General features: G+C 46.5%; 1 protein-coding gene across 2 annotated transcripts in view; it reads left to right on the top strand.

Moving 5' to 3' along the window:
• Nucleotides 1–10,879, top strand: part of DSCAML1 (DS cell adhesion molecule like 1) — a 364,102-nt gene extending 353,223 nt beyond the window's left edge. The window contains exons 26-33 of one of the 2 annotated variants that reach the window (XM_027979838.2): nt 259–546; nt 2,216–2,371; nt 4,357–4,387; nt 4,536–4,654; nt 4,956–5,108; nt 5,730–5,924; nt 7,703–8,014; nt 9,839–10,879. In XM_027979838.2, coding sequence (XP_027835639.2) covers nt 259–546; nt 2,216–2,371; nt 4,357–4,387; nt 4,536–4,654; nt 4,956–5,108; nt 5,730–5,924; nt 7,703–8,014; nt 9,839–10,314 — 1,730 coding nt within the window. In that variant the 3' untranslated portion in view covers nt 10,315–10,879. Of the gene's footprint in view, nt 1–258; nt 547–2,215; nt 2,372–4,356; nt 4,388–4,535; nt 4,655–4,955; nt 5,109–5,729; nt 5,925–6,361; nt 6,513–7,702; nt 8,015–9,838 lie in introns of those variants that run through there. The other variant, XM_042232660.2, reaches the window with a different exon arrangement.
• Nucleotides 10,880–21,282: the final 10,403 nt, after the last annotated feature.

The raw sequence follows: 21,282 nt of genomic DNA, 5'->3' as shown, positions 1-21,282 counted from the left end.
AGTAGGAAAAATTGGCCCCACTTCCCTGCAGGCGGTGGCAGACAGATGGCTCACCTCTTCCTTTTTCCTTCCTCTGTCTTCCTCCTGGGCCAGGCCTTGCTCTCCTTGTCTCTCTCCCTCTTCTCTTCTTACTCCCCTTCTGTCCCCTGGAGCATCCCTACTCCCATCCACACCTCCCACCGATCCCCCGGTCCCAAGCCACCCCAGGGAAATCCTTCCCAGTCTCTCTAACCTCTGTCTCTCCCTCTGGCCCCCCAGAGCCCTCCTTCAGCAAAGACCAGCACCTCTTCACCCACATCAACTCCACGCATGCTCGGCTTAACCTGCAGGGCTGGAACAATGGGGGCTGCCCCATCACTGCCATCATGCTGGAGTACCGGCCCAAGGGCACCTGGGCCTGGCAGGGCCTACGCGCCAACAGCTCCGGGGAGGTGTTTCTGACCGAGCTGCGGGAGGCCACGTGGTACGAGCTGCGCATGAGGGCTTGCAACAGCGCTGGCTGCGGCAACGAGACTGCCCAGTTTGCCACCCTGGACTACGATGGCAGTGAGTCGGCAAGGGCAGGCGGGGGCTGCTGCTGGGGAAGCTGGCCGAGAGGCAGACACGTAAAGAGATAGACAGCAAATTGCAAAGAGGTATGACTCTAGTCAGGGACAAAGGCAGATGGGTGAGTAATCAAGCAAAGGACAGGCAAAAGGAGCAGCAGACAGGTAGGCAGATAAGTGGGTAGATGCACCTGTGACCACACAGATGGATAGGCAGGCATCAGGTTAGTAACACTGACTTCAGTAACACTGAAGACAGGGGATCTTTGGGACTTCCCTCGTGGTCCAGCAGCTAAGACTCCACGCTCCCAATGCAGGGAGATGGGGCCAGCTTCTATCCTGGTCAGAGAACTAGATCCCACATGCCGCACCTAAGAGTTCACATACCACAACTAAGACCCAGCAAGCCAAATAAATAATAAAATTGAAAAAAAAAAAATAGAGGGTCTTTGAAGGTGCAACCCTTGCTCTCCATTGCCTTAAAGAGATGAGAGGAGGCAGAGAGGTAGTTGATGTCCTGCTCTATAAGAACACTCTGCTAAGATGGTACATTAGCCAGGATGGGGTAACCTATGCTGCAGTAACGAACACTAAAAGCTTCATAGCTTGATCCAATGAAGATTTCTCACTCTCATAACATCTTGTGAGGGTTGGCTGGCCACCATCATTTAGCCATGTTAGCTATGCCATCTTGAACATGCAGCTTCCAAGGTCACGAGCAAGAGAGAGACAGAAAAGACACCGCAGTTCCTAACTGCCCTGGCCAGGGGGTGACAGACACTCATCATTTCTATTCGCATTCTGTTGTGCGTAACTAGTAACATGGCTCTAACCTAACTGCCAGGAAGTCTGGGGAATGTAGCTGAGCCCATGGGTGTTTTGATGAGCACCAACTGGTGTCGGCCACATGTGGATACCTCACAGTCATGCACGCACATGTTTAAGGCACATAGAAGGCTGAATTCATGGGGACCAGCTGTCACAAGCTTAACTGAATCTACCTGTGTGTTAAGGAAACAGAATAAAAGTGGCATCTTCAGGGTATTTGCTCAAAGAAGGAAGACTTCGTGAAGAAGATGACTCTTAGCTGAGGTTTTGAAACAAGTAAACATCAGGGCTTGGCAGAAGGCTCTGTCAGCGGGAGAACTTATCATATCTCCTAGCAGCCCCCAGGGTTAGCAGATATCACCCATGGGGGAGAGGGGGCAGGGAGAGACTGTGGGGTGTTGAGTGGCTTTTGCCCCCATCTGGGAAAGAGAACACAGGATCCCACTGCCCTGACTTCTGTCTCCTGTGATCCTCTTCATCACCATCCCTCAACCTTACCAGCTGGATGTGGGAATCTAAGCCCATCAGCTACCCTCTAGAAATGAATTCTGAACTCCAACAGGCAGGAGACTATCTCTGAAAGGGTTCAGGATGATTCTAAAGCAGGCCTAGGAGTCTTTAATATCATATGCAATATAAAAACTACACAACCATTCATGGCTGTCCTGATGGGACCAGAACCTGGGGGAAGCAGAGGGGAGAGTTGGGGCTCTGAACTGCGAAGCAGAGATCGGAGGAAGACCAAAGGCAGCAGGAGAGGTCCAAGGGCTATGTTGCCCACGAGACTCTGCATAACGCTCGACTCCTGGGGACATCTGACTCCCCTCCTCACCCCCGTTCAGGCACCATCCCGCCCATCAAGTCTGCGGAAGGCGAGGGGGATGACGTGAAGAAGCTGTTCACCATCGGCTGCCCGGTCATCCTGGCCACACTGGGGGTGGCACTGCTCTTCATCGTTCGCAAGAAGAGGAAAGAGAAGCGGCTGAAGCGGCTCCGAGGTAGGAGAGTTTCTTTGTGCTTCCTCAGCTGCACTGGCCACTCTGCACTGGCCTGGAGCACTGTCTGGATGAGAGAGGGTGTCTGTGTCCCCTTGAAGGGAGCACTCACTCCAGCTGTCACTTCTGAAATCTCCTTAGCTGTTCACTGCTTCTTCCTCTGTGTCCCCAAGACTTTGTGCCTGCCCTCACCAGGTTGACTTTTAGCGGTCCACACTGGTAAAACCATGTTGCTGGTTAAGACATTTGAACAATTCCATAGCTGGCTGGTAAATAGATGTTGTTCCCTTCCGCCCTGGATGCTCCATTCTCTCATATAGGACCTCTGCAACTTTCCTAGGGCCCAGCCACTAAAGACATGCACGTGGTCTCTAGGACCTTGCTCAGCTTTGACTGAGCTGTTTCCATGCCTTGTCAAGTGTTAAATATTTTTAGTATCCTCCCCTGTCACAACACCTGATACCACAGTCTGGCATGAATGGGCTTGATTTGCCCAAGACCAACAAGTTTCTAAATAAATGTCTGTTCACGTATTTGGAAAATATTTATTGAGTATCTGCTATATTGTAGATACTGCCGGACATTAGAGATATAAAAATGAATGAGAAAGAGCAGCCCATGCCCTTATAGAGTTCACAGCCAAGGCACAATAAGAGCACAAAAGAGGCAATAACTAAGGCTGCCTAGGGTATTTAGGAGCTGGGTAGATAAAAGGATGGTTCATTGGGTGGTTGATAGTTGTTAAGTGGTTGGATGGATGGATGATTGGATGTCTGATGGACTGATAGTTGAATCACTAGATGGTTGGCTCGATGGAGGATGGATGAATATTTGAAGAACAGATGGATGATAAAATGGGTAGATGATTGTATGGTTGTATGAATGGCTGATTGGATGAATGGTTGAATAGATGAATGGATAATTAGGTGAATGGTTGGATAGATGCTTGGATGGGTTGATAGCTGAATGGATGAATGGTTGGTATTCATTGGGAAGCCCATCAAACATCCAATCATCCATCCATCCAACCATTTAAAAGCCATCAGCCACTCACTGAACCATCCATTTATCTACCCAACTCCTGGTGGGTGGATCACTGGATGAATGGGTGGCTAGATAGATGGTTGAATGTATTCATAAAGCTAGATTCACTCTAACCAGTCATTCTCAGTTATCAGAGGTCTAGTAGATTACCCATGTCCTTTGTTTCTCCTTTCTTGTCGATTCCTAACCTTAGAGTCCCAAATCTATTCAGGGTCCCTTTGAGATAGAACAGGCTCCCTGAGTGGCTCAGTGATAAAGAACCCACCTGCCAGTGTAGAAGACATAAGAGATACCAGTTCGATCCCTGTGTCAGGAAAATCCCCTGGATAAGGGCATGGCAACCCACTCCAATATTCTTGCCTGAAGAATCCCATGGACTGAGGAGCCTGGTGGGCTGTGGTTCATAGGGTTGCCAAGAGTTCAACACAACTGAAGCAACTTAGCTCATGCATGCATGAGATAAAACTGTGACCTTCAAATCCATCCATGTACTTTTGGGGACAGATGCCCTAGAGATGGAAATAAACCTTCTTGGTTGATGTCATCTAGAAGTGCCCACTGACCACCTGTACTTCATCCCCAACTCGCTCCTCTCTCCAACAGATAACTGAGGATAGATCTACCACTGATGCCTATTTCCAACCTGCTCTGATGTCTTGTTTGATTAGAGTCAGTTCAGGAAGCAGATGGAATACTTTATATACTGTCTCCCTATTAGATAAAAGTCTGAGAAAAGGAAAACAGACCTGAGTCGAATCCTGAATTGGGAGCAGTGAGACCTTACCATGTTTTGGATTGTCTCCAAGGTCCTTACATTTCTTCCCAAGAAACCAGCCCTGGCCCCATTTTAGGGAATTCTCTCACCTTGCTCCCCATACCTCTTCCAATTCTGATCCTGCTCAGACCCCATTCTCACTCAGTCCCCTCTCTCTACTGTTTTGCAGATGCAAAGAGTTTGGCAGAAATGTTGATAAGGTGGGTGTCACACCACTACTTCCTCTCTCCTCCTGTTTCCCTCCCCTCACCCAGGGTAGAGGCTTCTAAGACCCCACTATCCTGAAAAACCTCTCCCCCAACCCCTTGTGCCTGCCTTGTCACACACCTCCAGCCCTTCTCCCCACAGCAAGAACAACCGAAGCTTTGACACCCCCGTGAAGGGGCCACCCCAGGGCCCACGGCTACACATTGACATCCCCAGGGTCCAGCTGCTCATCGAGGACAAGGAGGGCATCAAGCAGCTGGGTGAGTGACAGGGGCCACGAGCTCTGTGTCCTGCTGAGGGGGCTTTCCCAGGCCACATCTCATGAAGGGCGACCACCAGTCCTCAGACAGTGCCCAAGGTTCTAGAAGCAGCCCAGTCAACAACTCCACAACCTCAGAACTCACTGCAGCTTCTCTTAAGGACTGGGTTGCCTCCTCTGTTCATGGGGAGACCTCACCTGACCTTTATTGTGTTCAATGTCAGATAAAGACAAAGAAAATTTGGGAAGCAAAGATGGTGCCCAAACAGAAGGCCTCCTGCTGATTGTGCTTCTTCCTCCAGGAGATGACAAGGCCACCATCCCTGTGACCGATGCTGAGTTCAGCCAGGCTGTCAATCCTCAGAGTTTCTGCACTGGAGTCTCCTTGCACCACCCAGCCCTCATCCAGAGCTCAGGACCCCTGATCGACATGTCTGACATCCGGCCTGGCACCAGTAAGCACCATCCCCAGGGAGACAGCCCACCTCCCAGATGAGGTTTCTTGGGCACAGCCTAATGCAGAGGTGACTTTTTTTTTTTAAAGGAGAGGAGCAGCATGGAAGAATGGAAAGAGCACTGGAAGTAGAATCTAGAAACCTTGATTACAGACCCACTAGCTGTGGCCTTGGGCATATCACTCACCTTATCTCTCTGGGCCTCACTTTCTCTCCCTAGAAATCTTGAGAGGGTTAGTGGTTCTTTCTCTCCAAGGGCCTCTGCATTTTTCACTGAGACTCTGGACGTAAGGACAGGATACATACAGGCCTGTAGGGAATGAATGGACAGTCACGAGGCAGCAGGAGAGGAGGTTACATTCTTCCCAGGCTGTAGAAAAGATGGGGTGGCCAGGGAGGACTGGGGTGCTGCCCACTGCCCGTATCCCTGACAGTGCTGCCCTCCTCCTCTGTGGATAGCTCTGTGTTCAGGAAAGGCAGCACACTCAGCTTTCCCAAGGGAGCTTCTGCGGCGGCTCCTGCCTCTTCCCTTGCTCCCTGCCACCCTTTCTGGTAAGTGCCAGCTGCCCAAGCCTGAGTGGCTACAGCTGGAGGGTGCTAGCTCTTGCTTCTTCTGTGCAGATCCAGTCTCCAGAAAGAATGTGAAGTCAGCCCACAGCACCCGGAACCGGTACTCAAGCCAGTGGACTCTGACCAAGTGTCAGGCCTCCACCCCTGCCCGTACCCTGACCTCCGACTGGCGCACTGTGGGCTCCCAGCATGGTGTTACTGTCACCGAGAGTGACAGCTACAGTGCCAGCCTCTCCCAGGACACAGGTAAGCCCAGGGACCTGGTTCCTGCTCACTCTCCTCAGGCTCCCCCATTCCCTATCTTCTATTTTCCCCACTCCTACCCACCAGCTCATGGAGTCCAAGGGACCAGTCAGTTTCATTTCCAGCTGGTCACTGACTTACCCTGTGGCTATAACAAAAACTCTTGACCTAACAGCTCTGCTTATCAAGGATTTCACTTTGCTCTCCCAAAAGATGATGGAGAAAATGGTGTACATGATATTTGTTGGAGAAGAGGTTAAGGCTTGCCCAGAGGGTGATGCTTATTATCAAGAACAAAAGCTGTGGGTGGGCTTCCCTGGTGGCTCAGGCATAAAGAATCCACCTGCCAATGCAGGAAACACGAGTGCCATCCCTGATCTTGGAAGATCCCACATGCTGCAGAGCAACAAAGCCCACGTGCCACAACTATTTTGTTGCAGCTACTGAAGCCTGAGCACCCTAGAGCCTGTGCTCCACAACAAGAGAAGCCACCACAATGAGAAGTCCACACATCGCAACTAGAGAATAGCCCTCACTTGCCTGCACAGCAACAAAGACCCAGCACAGCCATAAATAAATAGACTTCAAAAAGAATGAAAGATGTTTCGCTTTTTGTTAGTCAACGATCCCACTTTTTTAATTAATTAATTTTAATTGGAAGCTAATTAGTTTACAATATTGTGGCGGGTTTTGCCATATATTGATATGAATCGCCCACGGGTACACGTGTCCCCCATCCTGAACCCCCCTCTCACCTCCCTTCCTCCCTCTGAGTTGTCCCAGAGCACCGGCTTTGAGTGCCCTGCTGCATACATCGAACTTGCACTGGTCATGTGTTCTACGTATGGTAATGTACATGTTTCAATGCTATTCTCTCAAATCACCCCACCCTCACCTTCTCCCACATAGTCTAAAAGTCTGTTCTTTATTATCCCACGTTTGCCACCACCACTACCTTCACAGGGAGAGAGAGCAGGGTCATGTGAGCCTCATCCACTCCGTAGTCAGGCTTTCAGATGGCTACTGGGGTTATGGTTAAGGTAACTGCTCAACCTGGTCTCATTTACACCCTCTCCCCATAAGCCCACTTTATTTTTTATTGAGCTATAACTTATATAACTTATACATTTAGTTTCAGGTGTACAACATAATGATCCGATATTTGTATACAGTGCAAAATGATCGCCACAATAAGTGTAGTTAACATCCTTTACCACATACAATTACAGGGTTTTTTCTTATAATGAGGACTTTAAAGAACTACTCTCTTAGTAACTTTCAAATATTCAATACAGTGTGATTAACGATAGTTATCCTGTACCTCATATTCCCATGACTTGCTTATTTTATAACTGGACGTTTGTACCTCTTGACCACCTTCACCCATCTCCCCCAACTCCCGCCCCCTGCCACCACCTCTGGCAACCACTAATCTATTCTCTGTAACTGTGAGCTTAGGGGTTTTGTTTGTTGTTATTTTGGGGTGTTGTTAGAGTCCGTACATATATAAGTGCTATCAAGCTGTGTTTTTCTTTCTTTGGTTTATTTCACTGAGCATGATGCCTTTGAGGTCCATGCATATCTTCTCAAATGGCAAGACTGCCTTTTTTATGAATGAACACTGTATCTCACTGTGTGCAATTATGTGTGTGTCTTTTTAGTCTCTTTACCCACTCATGGACACACAGGTGCCTCCGTGTCCTGGCTCTTGTAAATAATGCTGCAATGAATATGGGGGCGCCACTCATTCCCTTTTAACTTTGTGCCCGCCATCTCCCAAGACAAAGGACGGAACAGCATGGTGTCCACTGAGAGTGCCTCTTCCACCTACGAGGAGCTGGCCCGGGCCTACGAGCACGCCAAGCTGGAGGAGCAACTGCAGCACGCCAAGTTTGAGATCACCGAATGCTTCATCTCTGACAGCTCCTCTGACCAGATGACCACGGGCACCAACGAGAATGCGGACAGCATGACGTCCATGAGCACACCCTCAGAGCCCGGCATCTGCCGCTTCACCGCCTCCCCACCCAAGCCCCAGGACGCTGACCGGGGGAAGAACGTGGCTGTGCCCATCCCTCACCGGGCCAACAAGAGTGAGTGCTCAGACCACCTCCCTTGCTGTGTCCCCGCCTTCCAACCCCCTGAGCCTAGGCTAGAACCTAGCCCTGCCTGCACCCTACCCGCCCGCCCAGCATGGCTCCTTGGCAGTGGGGTATAGTGCAGAGAGCAAGGACTTGGGAGCAAGCAGATCTGGGTTCACATTCTGTCTCAAATGCTTAATACCTCTGTGACCTCAGGCAAGTCATGGAACCTCTCTGGCCTTAATTTTATTGTTTTTGAAATGCAAACGAGAGCATATACTTTGCATTGTTATAATGAGCATTAAAAATGATGTACGTGCCTGGCACAGAGTTAAGGAGCAATCCTGGCAGCTACGTCCATGGTGGTCAAACCTCATGGTGGGCAGTGACCCAGCCTGACAGGGAACATCTGATTCCAGGGCCCTGGCCAGAGTATATGCCCTCTGAGGTCAGCAGGGCAGGTCTAGGATAACCAGGGGGAGGGAAGCAAGGGTGCCCACCAGTAGACATCAGGGCCACCATATGCAAGGCACAGGCTGTCAAACCAGGCAGTCTGGTCTGCCCAGCACTGGCCTTGCTAAGGGGCCACGCAGAACTAGGGGTTCAGGGTCATCTAGAGAAGAGCACAGGTTAACAGAAAGAATAGAGACCTAGGAGTCCAGCAGCCCTTTACGACTCCCCCTCCCCATCCAGCTCTGTGAATTTGGGTAAATTACTTACTCTCTCTGAACCTCAGTTTCCTCATTTGCAAAATCCAAGCAGGTATTAATGTATCCAGGGGTCTGCGGGGTCTAAATGAAATGACCTGAAGAGTGCCTGGCATAGTGGACAGGAGAGGGGCCTGTGCACAGGGTGCTCACAGTGGGGAGGGATCAGGATGTGGGGTCCTGGAAGCGTGTCCTATGGAGGCACTGTGAGAAAGGAGGAACATTCTGCCTGGAGGAGGAGGACGGAGGAGAGGGATGCAGAAACGAAGCGGACTCAGACGTCTGAAAGGAGGCTTGGGAGAGGCGGGAGGCCTGCTCTGGTGGCCCTCAGCGGACAGAATCAGGTTGAATGTGGGGAATTGACAAGAAGTGACATTCCTTTCCTTCTCAGGGTATAGGAAAGCTTTCTAACAGCCAGAGCTTTTAGGATGACAATGTTTAAAAAATGAGCCCACCCGCAGCTGAAGCTGATCAGTTATAGTGAACAATTAACAATAGGGATCAATCTGTTGAGCAATACTGTGCCTCTGTATTGCAGCCTTTTCCCTGTGTGTTAGTCGCTCAGTTGTGTCCAACTCTTTGTGACCCCCATGGACTGACTATAGCTATCCAGGCTCCTCTGTCCATGGAATTCTCCAGGCAAGAATACTGGAATGGGTTGCCATTTCCTTCTCCAGGGGATCCTCCCGACCCAGGGATTGAACCTGGGTCTTCTGCTCTGCAGGCAGATTCTTTACCGTCAGAGACACCAGGGAAGCCCAACACAGGAAATTTGACTCAACACTGGAAACCTCACCCAGCCCCAACATGGGCAGGATTGACTGATAGCTCTTTCTGGATTCTGTGGATGGTGGTGCATGGCCTTCATGGAGCGATTTTTCTGGTTAATTCCAATAAGGAGCCTTTTCCCTACTTTGTCTCATTCCCTCCTCACAGAATTCCTGTAGGGAGATGAGATTATCCCCATTTCATAGATGAGGAAACCAAGGCTCAGAGAGGCCAAGTGACTAATCTTTCCTTGACTGGTTACTGCCCATGGGTGGAGGGACTGACTGAGGGCTGGGGGTGGGGGAACAGGCTGCTTCCAAGAGGTGTCTGCCGCTGACACAGCGCACTTCCTCCCTTCCAGGTGACTACTGTAACCTGCCCCTGTACGCCAAGTCGGAGGCCTTCTTCCGAAAGGCAGAGGGGCGTGAGCCCTGCCCCGTGGTCCCGCCCCGCGAGGCCTCCATCAGGAACGTGACTCGAACCTACCACCCCCAGGCTCGCCACCTGACCCTGGACCCTGCCAGCAAGCCCCTGGGCCTTCCGCACCCCGGGGCCCCCACGGCCGCCTCCACCGCCACCTTACCTCAGAGGACTCTGGCCATGCCGGCACCCCCCGCCGGCCCGGCCCCCGCAGCCCCCGGTCCCACCCCCGCCGAGCCCCCGGCGCCCCCCAGCACCGCCCCTCCGGCCCCCAGCACCGAGCCTCCGCGGGCCGGGGGCCCACACACCAAAATGGGGGGCTCCAGGGACTCACTTCTCGAGATGAGCACGTCGGGGGTGGGGAGGTCTCAGAAGCAGGGGGCCGGGGCCTACTCCAAGTCCTACACCCTGGTGTAGGGGCGCAGCCGGAAGGGCAGCCACGAGCCTGGACCTGTCTGCACCTCCGGCCCTCACACAACAACTTGGCTGATTTCCTGCATTATTTATATCAAACTGACAAAAACCCACCAACAAGGAAAAAACAACCCCCCGAGTCATGAACGCCTGTACATAGAACTCTTTTGTACAAATCAAACTATTTTCTTCTTCTCCATGAAGCCAGGGCACAAAGAATTTGACAGTACACGTCAAATCCCCCCACCCCACAAAATCTGTGTGGAGAGATATATACCTATATAGAGAGATAGGAGCACAGCGAAGAGCTATATATCTATATATTTCTCTCACCTTATTTTGAGACAGAGGCACAAAGACTCAGCAGTTTTTCCCTCCTACTCACCCTCCCTCCGATCTAGGTGGTTTTGACAAAGACCAAGATCCCAACTCAGAGACACTGCATGCAATTTTACTGTTCCAAAAAAAAAAAAACCAGGAGTTGCTTCAATTTGCAGATGCTTATGTGTTAATACCTTTTTCTATGAAAAAAGACCCAGCGCCGTGTGCAATAAAGGTTATGTTTCTATGTGGTGGCTTTTTTCCCATCTGGCAAGGGTCAGTGAGGAGGCAGGGACAAGAGGCCCCTCTACCGGCTGTCGGTCTCTAGGGGAGAGACTTTGAGAAGCCCAGCTTAAGCTCAGCATGTTAAACTTTTTAAAAAGCTTTCCATTAGCCAAGCTGCCTCCTTGGGCACCTGTTCCATTCTCTGTTCTGTGCTGGGCCCTACAAGGGACCAGCTGTGTGTCTTTGGTTTCCTAAACCTCTCTGAACCACAGTTCACTTGTCGGTAAAATGAGGCAACCTCGGTGAGAGCACTGGGGAACCGATATGGGGATAGGGGGCTGTATTTACTGGCTTCTGCCCTTTGGGAGAATGCAGTGTAGCCAGGTGAACAAAGCTACTCTAACAGCTAGTGGGCTGTTAAGTTGTGTAAACGGTGCCTCTAAACTGGGAGGGAGAGATTGTGTTATCCTGGCAGGGACCAGCCAAAGCTTGAAGTTCTCAGCTAACTCTTGTTAGGGCAAGATGAGCCCAAAGGGAGAAGGAGTGAGGTCATCAGAGGTCCGAGAGGTGAAAAGGGCTCACAAGGAGGGGAACAGGGTTCAGCCAGCGAGAATGAGGCCAGTGAGCATACCAGGCGCCACAGCTACTGTCAGAGGAGTTACGTAGAGTTAGATTCAGGTGGAAGCAATCACGCCCACGTGCAGACGCGCAGAGAGGGTCAAAGAGCATGTAAGCTGGGCCAGAGTACATAAGAGTTTGGATAGGCGAGGGGAGGGCATAGACCCAGAAGATGCCAAGGCTTCTGGAAGTCTCCCTCCATGGTGGCCCGGCCCCCTGGGTGAGAAGGAAGGGCCCCTCAGAAGTGCACAGGAAGGTCCTGCACTCAGCACCCCAAGTCATGGCTGACTTGTGGACCCCGAATCTGGAAGGAAGGTGAGTCTGGGCCCTTCTGGTCCCACTGCCCTTCCCTCCAGAGGAGGAAGTGAGAAGGGGACCCCAGGGGTGGGTGGGGAGGGAGGAAAGGAAGGTTTGTGCAGGGTAGGAGTAGTATCTGTCAGTCTGGGCCACCAGAGAGCCTCCCCTGGGATGCATAACCTTGAATAGAAGCGCTTTCCAAAAAACAGCTCATTCCTCAAACATTTCCTGAGCTCTCGCAAATGCAGACACACGAACTCCAGCCCTGGGTAGCTACATGTCAGGTAGCTCATGCTGTTGGCATGAAAGAGGGGAGAAGGCAAAGGTTATGTGTTCCTGGGTGACTTCTAGACCCTTGGGGAGACTCTGTTTCAGGCCCGCAGGATCCACCAGGGGGTGGGGGAACCAGCTGATGTCGGCATTTGTGAGAAAAGGCCCTCCAGGCTCCTTGCGTGACTGGAGGACAGGGCTGCCTACCAGGGCTGCACATGCCATCTGCAGGTCACCTCCCAAACTGTAGGCACAGTGATCAAGCCCCGAATTCTCGCTGAGGGCTGGCTAATAAATTCACGGCAGGTTAGGGAAGTAGGCATCACGATCTCCACCAGGCAGGCGAGAAAGCTGGAGCCCTGGAGGGCTGAGTAAGTTATCCAAAGTCAGAGGAGCAGGGAAGGATGGAGATGAGGTTCAAACTCAAGAGCTGAGTCCTTAATCAGTGAGCCGCCCTGCCCTGTGTTCCACTGTTCAGAGACTGAGTTTCAGTTCTACGCTGAGGATGACGCCTGGTGAACAGTCCGCCAGGTCCAGGGGACCCAGCTGGACTTGCTGGCAGGAAGGTGGCCACTGTGGAACTGTTCATGAGCCATTCAGAGACGAGAACCAATGCGACGCACTGGGTGGGCGGGAGTGAAGGAGCATCTCTGATGGACTGACTCTGGCAGGGGACAGCAATAGGAGGGGAGAGATTCGGCTCTGGGTGGGGGGGTCTCTTGGGGAAGGCCTGGGACCAGGGTGGACCATGTAGGAGGAAAAGGGCTTAAAGAGGCATGAGACAATGAAGCACGAGCCAGCTTCACTTGTGCTCAGTGGAGTTGGGCCACTTACTAAGAAACACAAGTCCTGGAAATTCAGACAGACTTGGGCAAAATCCACACAGTTTTGTAAGTTGATTATTTCTACCTTTGATGGGTTTTTCAGCTAAACCGCAAGGTTGCCTGGTAGGATGGGTACGCAGGAGCTAGTTCATTCCTCAGATCACCCCCTGCTCACACATCCCCAGCTCCACATCACTGAACTTTGTCTGGAGCAGCTGTCTTAAATATTTCTAGTTCCTTTTCAGATCTCCATGATCTCTACCACAGATAAGGCCACCATGTGTCTCTAGAATCTAGATACTCAAATTGTGGTCCACGGACCAGCAGCATCACCTAAGAGCTTGTTAGAAATGTGAAATCTCAGGCCCCGCCCTTGAACCACTGGATGAGAATACAGTTTAGCAAAATCCCTAGAGGATTCATACGTGCCCTAGAATTCAAGAAGCCCTCCTCTAGAAGGGCTTCTGAGAGAGCATGCCCCTGCTCTCTCCCTTCTGCTAAAAACCAGAGCTAGACCTGTGGGTCTTAGTTGCACATCAGATTCACCTGAGAAGCTTGTTAAAAAGAAAAAACAAGCAACCCAGAATTCACCAATTCCAACTGAATCACAATTTGTGGACATGCAACCCAGGCATTTGTATTTTTTGTACATGTGGAAAAAGATACAACCTAACATTTACCATTTTAACCATTTTTAATTTTATTTTATATTAGAGTATAATTGATTTACAATGTTGTGTTTCAGGTGAACAGCAAAGTGATTCAGATGTACACACATTCATCCTTTTTTAGATTATTTTCCCATATGCTGCTGCTAAGTCACTTCAGTTGTATCCAACTCTGTGCGACCCCAGAGACGGCAGCCCACCAGGCTGCCCAGTCCCTGGGATTCTCCAGGCAAGAATACTGGAGTGGGCTGCCATTTCCTCCTCCAGGGGATCTTCCTATCCCAGGAATCAAACCCAGGTGTCCTGCATTGCAGGCCTATTCCAACTGAGCTATGAGGGAAGTGTTCTACAGTAGGTCCTCATTGATTATTTTATATATAGTGGTGTGCATATTTTAATCCCAAACTCCTAATTTATCCCTCCACCTACCTTTTCTCTTTGGTAACCATAAGTTTGTTTTCAAAGTCTGTGAATCTGTTCCTGTTTTGTAAATAAGTTCACTTGTATCATTTTTTATTCCACATATAGGTGATATCATATTTGTTTTTGATGTCACTTAGTATAATAATCTCTAGGTGCACCCATGTCTCTGCAAGTGGCAGTATTTCCTTCTTGCTTGTGACTGAGTAATATTCCATTGCGTATATGTCCTCTGACGATGGACATTTAGGTTGCTTCTATGTCTTGGCTCTTGCCAGTAGTGCTGCAGTGAACACTGGGAGATTTTGCTTTTCTCTGGATATATGCCCGAGGGTGGGATTGCTGGATCACATGGTAGCTCTGTTTTTTAAGGAACCTCCATACTGGTCTCCATAGTGACTATCAATTTATATCCCCACCAATAGTGTGGGTGGGCTCCCCTTTCTGCACACCTGCCCCAGCATTTATTGTACCTTGACTTTCTGATGACCATTCTGATCAGTGTGAGGTGATAACCTTATTGTAGTTTTAATTTGTGTTTCTCTAATATTTAGTGATGTTGAGCATCTTTTCACGTTTTTGTTTTTGTTTTTTTTTTTTTTGACCATCTATATGTCTTCTTTGGAGAAATGTCTACTTAGGTCTTCTGCCCATTTTTTGATCCGGTTGTTTTTTTTTTAATATTGAGCTACATGAACTGTTCATATATTTTGGAGATCAATCCTTTGTCAGTCGTTTCGTTTGCAAGTATTTTCTCCTATGGATTGTCTTTTTGTTTGTGGTTTCCTTTGCTGTGCAGAAGCTTCTAAGTTTAATTAGGTCCTCTTTGTTTGTTTTTTGTTTTTATTCTCATTAGAAGGTGGATCTGAAGATTTTGCTATGATTTAGTCAGAAGTGTTCTTCCTATGTTTTCCTGTAAGAGTTTTATAGTATCCGATCTTACATTTAAGTCTTTAATCCATTTTGGGTTTATTTTTGTGTATGGTGTTAGAGGGTGTTCTAATTTTCATTCTTTTACATGTAATTTTTCAGTTTTCCCAGCACCACTTATTGAAGAGATCGTCTTTTCTCCAGAGAAAAGATTGCATCTTGCCTCCTGTGTCATAATTAATTAACCATAGATGTGTGGGTTTTTTTCTGGACTTTGTACCTTGTTCCATTGATCTATATTTCTGATTTATGCCAATATCATACTGTTTTGATTACTGTAGCTTTGTAATATAGTCTAATGTCAGGGAGCCTGATTCCCCCAGCTCCATTTTTCTTTCTCAGAATTGCTTTGGCTATTCAGGGTCTTTTGAGTTTCCATACAAATTTTAAAATGTTTTATTCTAGTTCTGTGAAAAATGCCATTGGTAACTGGGTAGGAATTTCACTGAATGTGTAGATTGCCTTGGGTAGTATATTTTGACAATGTTTTTCCTTCCAGTCCAAGAATATGGTATATGTTGTCTTCTGTTTTCTTCTAGTTCCTTTATCAGCATCTTATACTTTTTCAGACTACAGGTCTCTTGCCTCCTTAGGTAGATTTATTGGTAGATATTTTATTTTTTTGATGCAGTGGTAAATGAGGTTGTTTCCTTAACACTTTAAGCCATTTTTAAGTGCACAATTCAGTAGCGTTAAGTATATTCACCTTGCGGTGTAATCATCACCATTATTCATTTCCAGAACTTTTTTCATCTTCCCAAACAAAAACTCTGTACCTATTAAACACGAATTCCTCATTTTCCCCTCCCCCAGCCCCTGGCAACCACCATTCTACTTTCTAATATTAATAACTTGACTACTCTGGATACCTCATGTCAGCGGCATCACACAACATTTGTCCTTTCAACTGGCTTATCTCACTCATCACGTTTTCAAGGTTCATCCATGTTGTAACACGTATCACAATTTCATTCCTTTTGGACTTCCTTGGCAGTGTAGTGGTTAAGACTCCATGCTTCCACTGCAGAGGAGCACAGGTTTGATCCCCAGTTGGGGAAGTTCTTCGTGCTGTGCAGAGCGGCCAGAAAGAAAGTCATTCATTTTTAAGACTGAATAATGTACCATTGCATGTGTATAACACACTTTTATCCCGTTCACTTCTTGATGGACACTTGGGTTGCTTCCTTTTGTCTGTGAATACTGCTGCCGTAAGCACTGGTATATGAGTACTTGCTTGGCTCCCTGCTTTCAGTTCTTCTAGGCAGATAACTAGGGGTGGAACTGCTGGATCAAATGGTAATTCCATACTTAACTTTTTAAGATGAAGAGCATATTTATTTTTATTGCGGTATAGTTGACATATAATATTGTATGTATATGATTTGATATTTGTATACACTGAAATGATCACCACAGTAAGTCTAGCTAATATCTGTCTCAATACAGAGTTACCAGATTTTTTTCTTGTGACTTTTAAGATCTACTCTTTCAGCTGTCAATACAGTATTATTAGCTATAGTTACCATGCTGTATGTTATATCCCCATGCCTTACTTATTTTATGACTGAAGTTTATACTTTTTTGACCCCCTTTCATCCATTTAGCCCACTCCACCACCACCTCCCCAAGCCCCACCTCTGGCAACCATTATCCTGTTGTCTGTATCTATGAGCTTAGAGTTTTAGGGTTTTGTTGCTGTTGCTTTAATAGTCCATGCATAAGTGATGCCATACAGTATTTGTCTTTCTCTGACTTTTTCACGTAATGTCCTCAAGATGCATTCATATCATCACAAATGGTGAGATTCTATGCTTTCTATGATATTGAATAGTGTTGCACTGTGTATGTTGCATCTCCTTTATTTAGCATTAGTGGACACTTAGGTTGCTTCCATGTCCTAGCTACTGTAAATAATGCTACAAGGAGCATGGGGATATAGATATATTTTCAAATTAGGGTTTTCCATTTTCTTTGGATAAACACATAGAGGTAGACTTGTTGGACTGTGTGATAGCTCAATTTTTAATTTTTTTGAGGAAACTCTGTACTGTTTTCCATAGTGGCTATACCAATTTAAAGTCCCATTAACAGTGTACAAGAGTATACTTTTCTCCATATCCTTACCAACACGTGTTATTTCTTTTTGATAATAGCCATTCTGATGAGTGTGCTGTGCTGTCTTATTGTGATTTTTATTTTTATTTTTATTTCTCTCATTAATGACGCTGAGCATATTTTCATGTACCTGTTGGCCATCTATGTGTGTCCTTTAGAAAAATATTCAGATTTTCCTGCCCATTTTTTAAAACTTTATTTTATATTAGAGTATAGATGATTAACAATGTAATAGTTCCAAGTGGACATCAAAGCGACTCAGCCATGCATATACATGTATCCATTCTCCTTCAAACTCCCATCCTGCCACATAGCATTGAATCTAACCCATTTTAAATCATATTTTTTCATTCAATATGTTTGAGTTCTCTATTTTGGATATTAACCCCTTATCAGGTATATGATTTGCAAATATTTTCTCCCATTTAGTAGGTTGCCTTTTCATTCTGTTAAGGTTCCCTTTGCTGTGTAGCAACATTTTACTTTGATGTAATCCCACTTTTTAGTTTGATATAATCAGAAAAGCCCTGAAGTTGGAAAAAGTTGAAGAAAGGAGAAGGGGACGATGACAGAGGATGAGATGGTTGGATGGCATTACGGACTTAATGGACATGAGTTTGAGCAAGCTCCAGGAGATGGTGAAGGACAGGGAAGCCTGGTGTGCTGCACTCCATGGGGTCGCAAAGAGTTGGACATGACTGAGCGACTGAACAACAACACAATCCCACTTTTTAATTTTTGATTTATTGGCTTCCCTTTGAAGTCAGATCCAAAAAAATTATCACCAAAAATGAAATCAAGGAGCTTGCTGCCTATGCTTTCTTGTAGGAGTTTTATCATTTCAAGTCTTCCATTTAAGTCTCTAACTCATTTTGAGTTAATTTTTTGTGTATGGTATAAGACAGTGGTCAAGGTTCATTCTGTTGCATATGGCTGTCCAGTTTTCCCAACATTTATTTATGAGACTGTCATTTCCCCATTGCCGGGGTCCAGCCCCAATGGATCCAGGGTGATTCGAAGGTGGGAACGGAGTCAGCGTCCTTGGAAATAACTTATTTAATTACAGATAGAGAGGGATTCGAAAATTAGCAGAGAAAAAGAGGCCAAATAACTTGGTTTACATGGAATACCAATCACCACCTACATAGGCCGCAGGCGTCTTCCTGTTCTCCTGAAGGAGAGGAGGCACTGAGGCCCCCCCACCCCTGGTCTGATCAGAAGCCCAGGCAAAATTAGCAGGCTTGGTGGGTACCCATGAACCAGATGGGAATTTGGCCAGAAAATAGTAGGAGAGAAAAAGAGGCTGAATAACTTGGTTTATGTGGGATACCAATAAAATTCCAAGACAAGGAATTTGCACCATCTACATTGGGCCACCGGTGCCACTTGAATATCAGAAGGTGCTCCTCCTCGCATGGGCTTGAAAGCCGGGACAAGTAAGTAGACACGGCAAGCACCCACGCTCCAGATGGGAATTCAGCCAGAAAAATGGGGAGCAAGAAAGAACGACATGGGGGAATCAGTCTTTCTGGGAACTGATCCGATTTCTTTATTTTGGGGTTTGCTTATATACCTTTTGTTACACATAGGGATGAATACAGAGTCATGCGGGGGTCAGCAGTCCTGACCTTTATCAAAATCAGGTGCTTTACATAAAAAAAGATCTTAGGGGTTTTACATCATCTTCTGGCCATGAGGCCTGCTGACATTTTATGACCCTTTCTTTCTGATAACCAAAAAACTTATTTTTTCCAATGGTGTTTTTTCTTAAACCAGGCACCACCCTCCGAATAAAGTTGCATTCCTATAGGGTGAGGGTGTAGTGAGTTACAATCAAGAAAGGAATTTATTTAACCCAAGGTTAACATGATTAATCTTAAAGGTTAATACTTATAATGAATATAACTAGCATATAGGAGAAATAAGGGCAGGGAATATGGAGATTTAGCAGCAAACATCAGCCCAACAAATGAAAATCCTTTCACCAGTGCTCCCCTTAAGATCTATTTAGTCTTAAGATAGTGATAAAGTTACATTTTTACATAGCAAGGACACAGTGATTTATAACAAAGTACAGTGATCTATTACAAAAGAGAAAATTCATTAACTCAAAAAGTCTAGTATTGTTAACCTTAAAAATTACTATATTTCCTTTTCTATATTCCAAATACATTGATTAATATATCCCCAGGTGCCTAAGGATATGGAGGCCTGGCGGCAATCATGGACTCGACAATGAGAAAAGCCCTATGCTAATTAAGACTCTCAAAATACTCAAACTCTGTGCTGTTTATGGTTGAGAGGTAGTAAACAATCATGTGCATAGTGGCAGGAGTATGGATAATCCTGTCACACAAGCTAGTTTGCCAGCAGAGAGGTTTGACTTGAGATACCCTTGTCCCACCCAGGGCAGGGAATTAGCAACAGTTATTGGCACAACAAATGAAAAACCCTTCACGGATATAATTCCTAACCAACCCACTATACTGACAATTTCCCAAAAGAATTTGCCTTTATTAAGTCTAAAACATCTCGTGCCTTTCAGGTTGGGAGGCTGTAAACAATCACATGTGGCCGGAAGAACCTATACAGGCAGGCTAGATAACCTTCAGAGGAGTTCGTAAGTTGAAACACTCTTGTCACGCCCAGGAATTTTTATTGACTTGGAGCTGCATGTTTACTCCTCCTCCGAGAGAACCGGTGGGGAACAGCCCCCCATAAAGTCAGAAGTGTAGGCGAGAGCACGAAACAGTAAAGTGGATAGACTGTGGTCTTGGGGGTAGATGTTCGGGAACAGGGGTTTTCCTGAGGCTTGATCACGCCTTTGTGTATGCCAAGCCTCCTTCCTCGTGACCTTTTGCCATGGGCGGGGTTCCTCACACTGGCTCCCGGCACCCCATCATGTGTTCTTGGTGCCATTGTCATAAATTAATTGAGCATGTCTGTGTGGGTTTATTTCTGGGCTCTCTATTCTGGCCCAGTGATCCATGTGTCTATTTTTATGCCATTGTGTTTTTATTACTATAGCTTTGAAATATAGGTTGACGTCAGGGAGGGTGTTGTCTCCAGCTTTGTCCTTATTTTTCAAGATTGATTTGACTCTTTGGTATCTTTTGTGATTCTATACAAATTTTAGGGTTGGTGGTTCTATTTCTGTGAAAAAATGCTACTGGAATTTTGATAGGGATTACATTAAATCTTTAAGTCTCTTTGGATAGTATTAACATTTTAACAGTATTCTTCCGATCCGTATTCCAAATAGAATATCTTTCCATTTATGTCTTCAATTTCTTTAATCAGTGTCTTGTAGTTTCCAGAGTACAGGTCTTTCACCTCCTTGGTTAAGTTTATTCCTAGGTATTTTATTCTTTTTGATGCAATTGTAAATGAGGTTGCCTTCTGATTTCTCTTTCTGATAGTTTGTTAATAGTGTATGTAAACATAACAGATTTTGTATATTGATTATATCCTGAAACTTTACTGAATTGTTTATTCTAACAGGTTTTATTTTGGCAGAGTCTTTAGGGTTTTCTATATATGAAATCATCTCATCTACAAAGAAGGACAGTTTTACTTCTTCCTTTCCAATTTGGGTGCCTTTTATTTCTTTTTCTTGCCTAATTGCTCTGCATAGGACTTCCACACTATATTGAATAAAAGTGGAGAGAATGGGCATCCTTGTCTTGTTCCTCATCTTAGAGGAAAAGCTTTCAACTTATCACTATTTTGTTAACTGTGGGTTTGTCATATATGGCTTTTACTGTGTTGCAGTATATTCCCTGCATACCCACTTTACTGAGAATTTTTATCATAAATGAATGTTGGATTTTGTCAAATGCTTTTCCTGCATCTATTGATGATCATATGACTCTTATCCTTTAATGTGTTAAAGTGACAGTTGCTCAGTCGTGTCTGACTCTTTGCAGCCCCATGGACTATACAGTCCATGGAATTCTCCAGGCCAGAATACTGGAGTGGGTAGCCTTTCCCTTCTCCAGGGGATCTTCCCAACCTAGGGATCGAGCCCAGGTCTCCTGCATTTCAGGCAGATTCTTCACCAGCTGAGCCACAAGGGAAGCCCAAGAATTTACTGTGTTAATGTGGTGTATAATGTTGACTGATTTGCAGATGTTGAACCATCCTTGAATCCCTGGAATAAATCTCACTTGATTGTGATGTAGGATTCTTTCAATGTACTGTTGAATTCTTTTGCTAATACTTTGTTGGATTTTTGCATCTATATTCATCAGGAGTTTTGCCCTGTAATTTTCTTGTGGTGTACT

Source organism: Ovis aries, chromosome 15, assembly GCF_016772045.2.
Source record: "Ovis aries strain OAR_USU_Benz2616 breed Rambouillet chromosome 15, ARS-UI_Ramb_v3.0, whole genome shotgun sequence".
In the NCBI taxonomy this organism is placed as follows: domain Eukaryota; kingdom Metazoa; phylum Chordata; class Mammalia; order Artiodactyla; family Bovidae; genus Ovis; species Ovis aries.
Note: the sequence above shows the minus strand (reverse complement) of the source record. Positions and strands in the feature narration are given on the sequence as shown.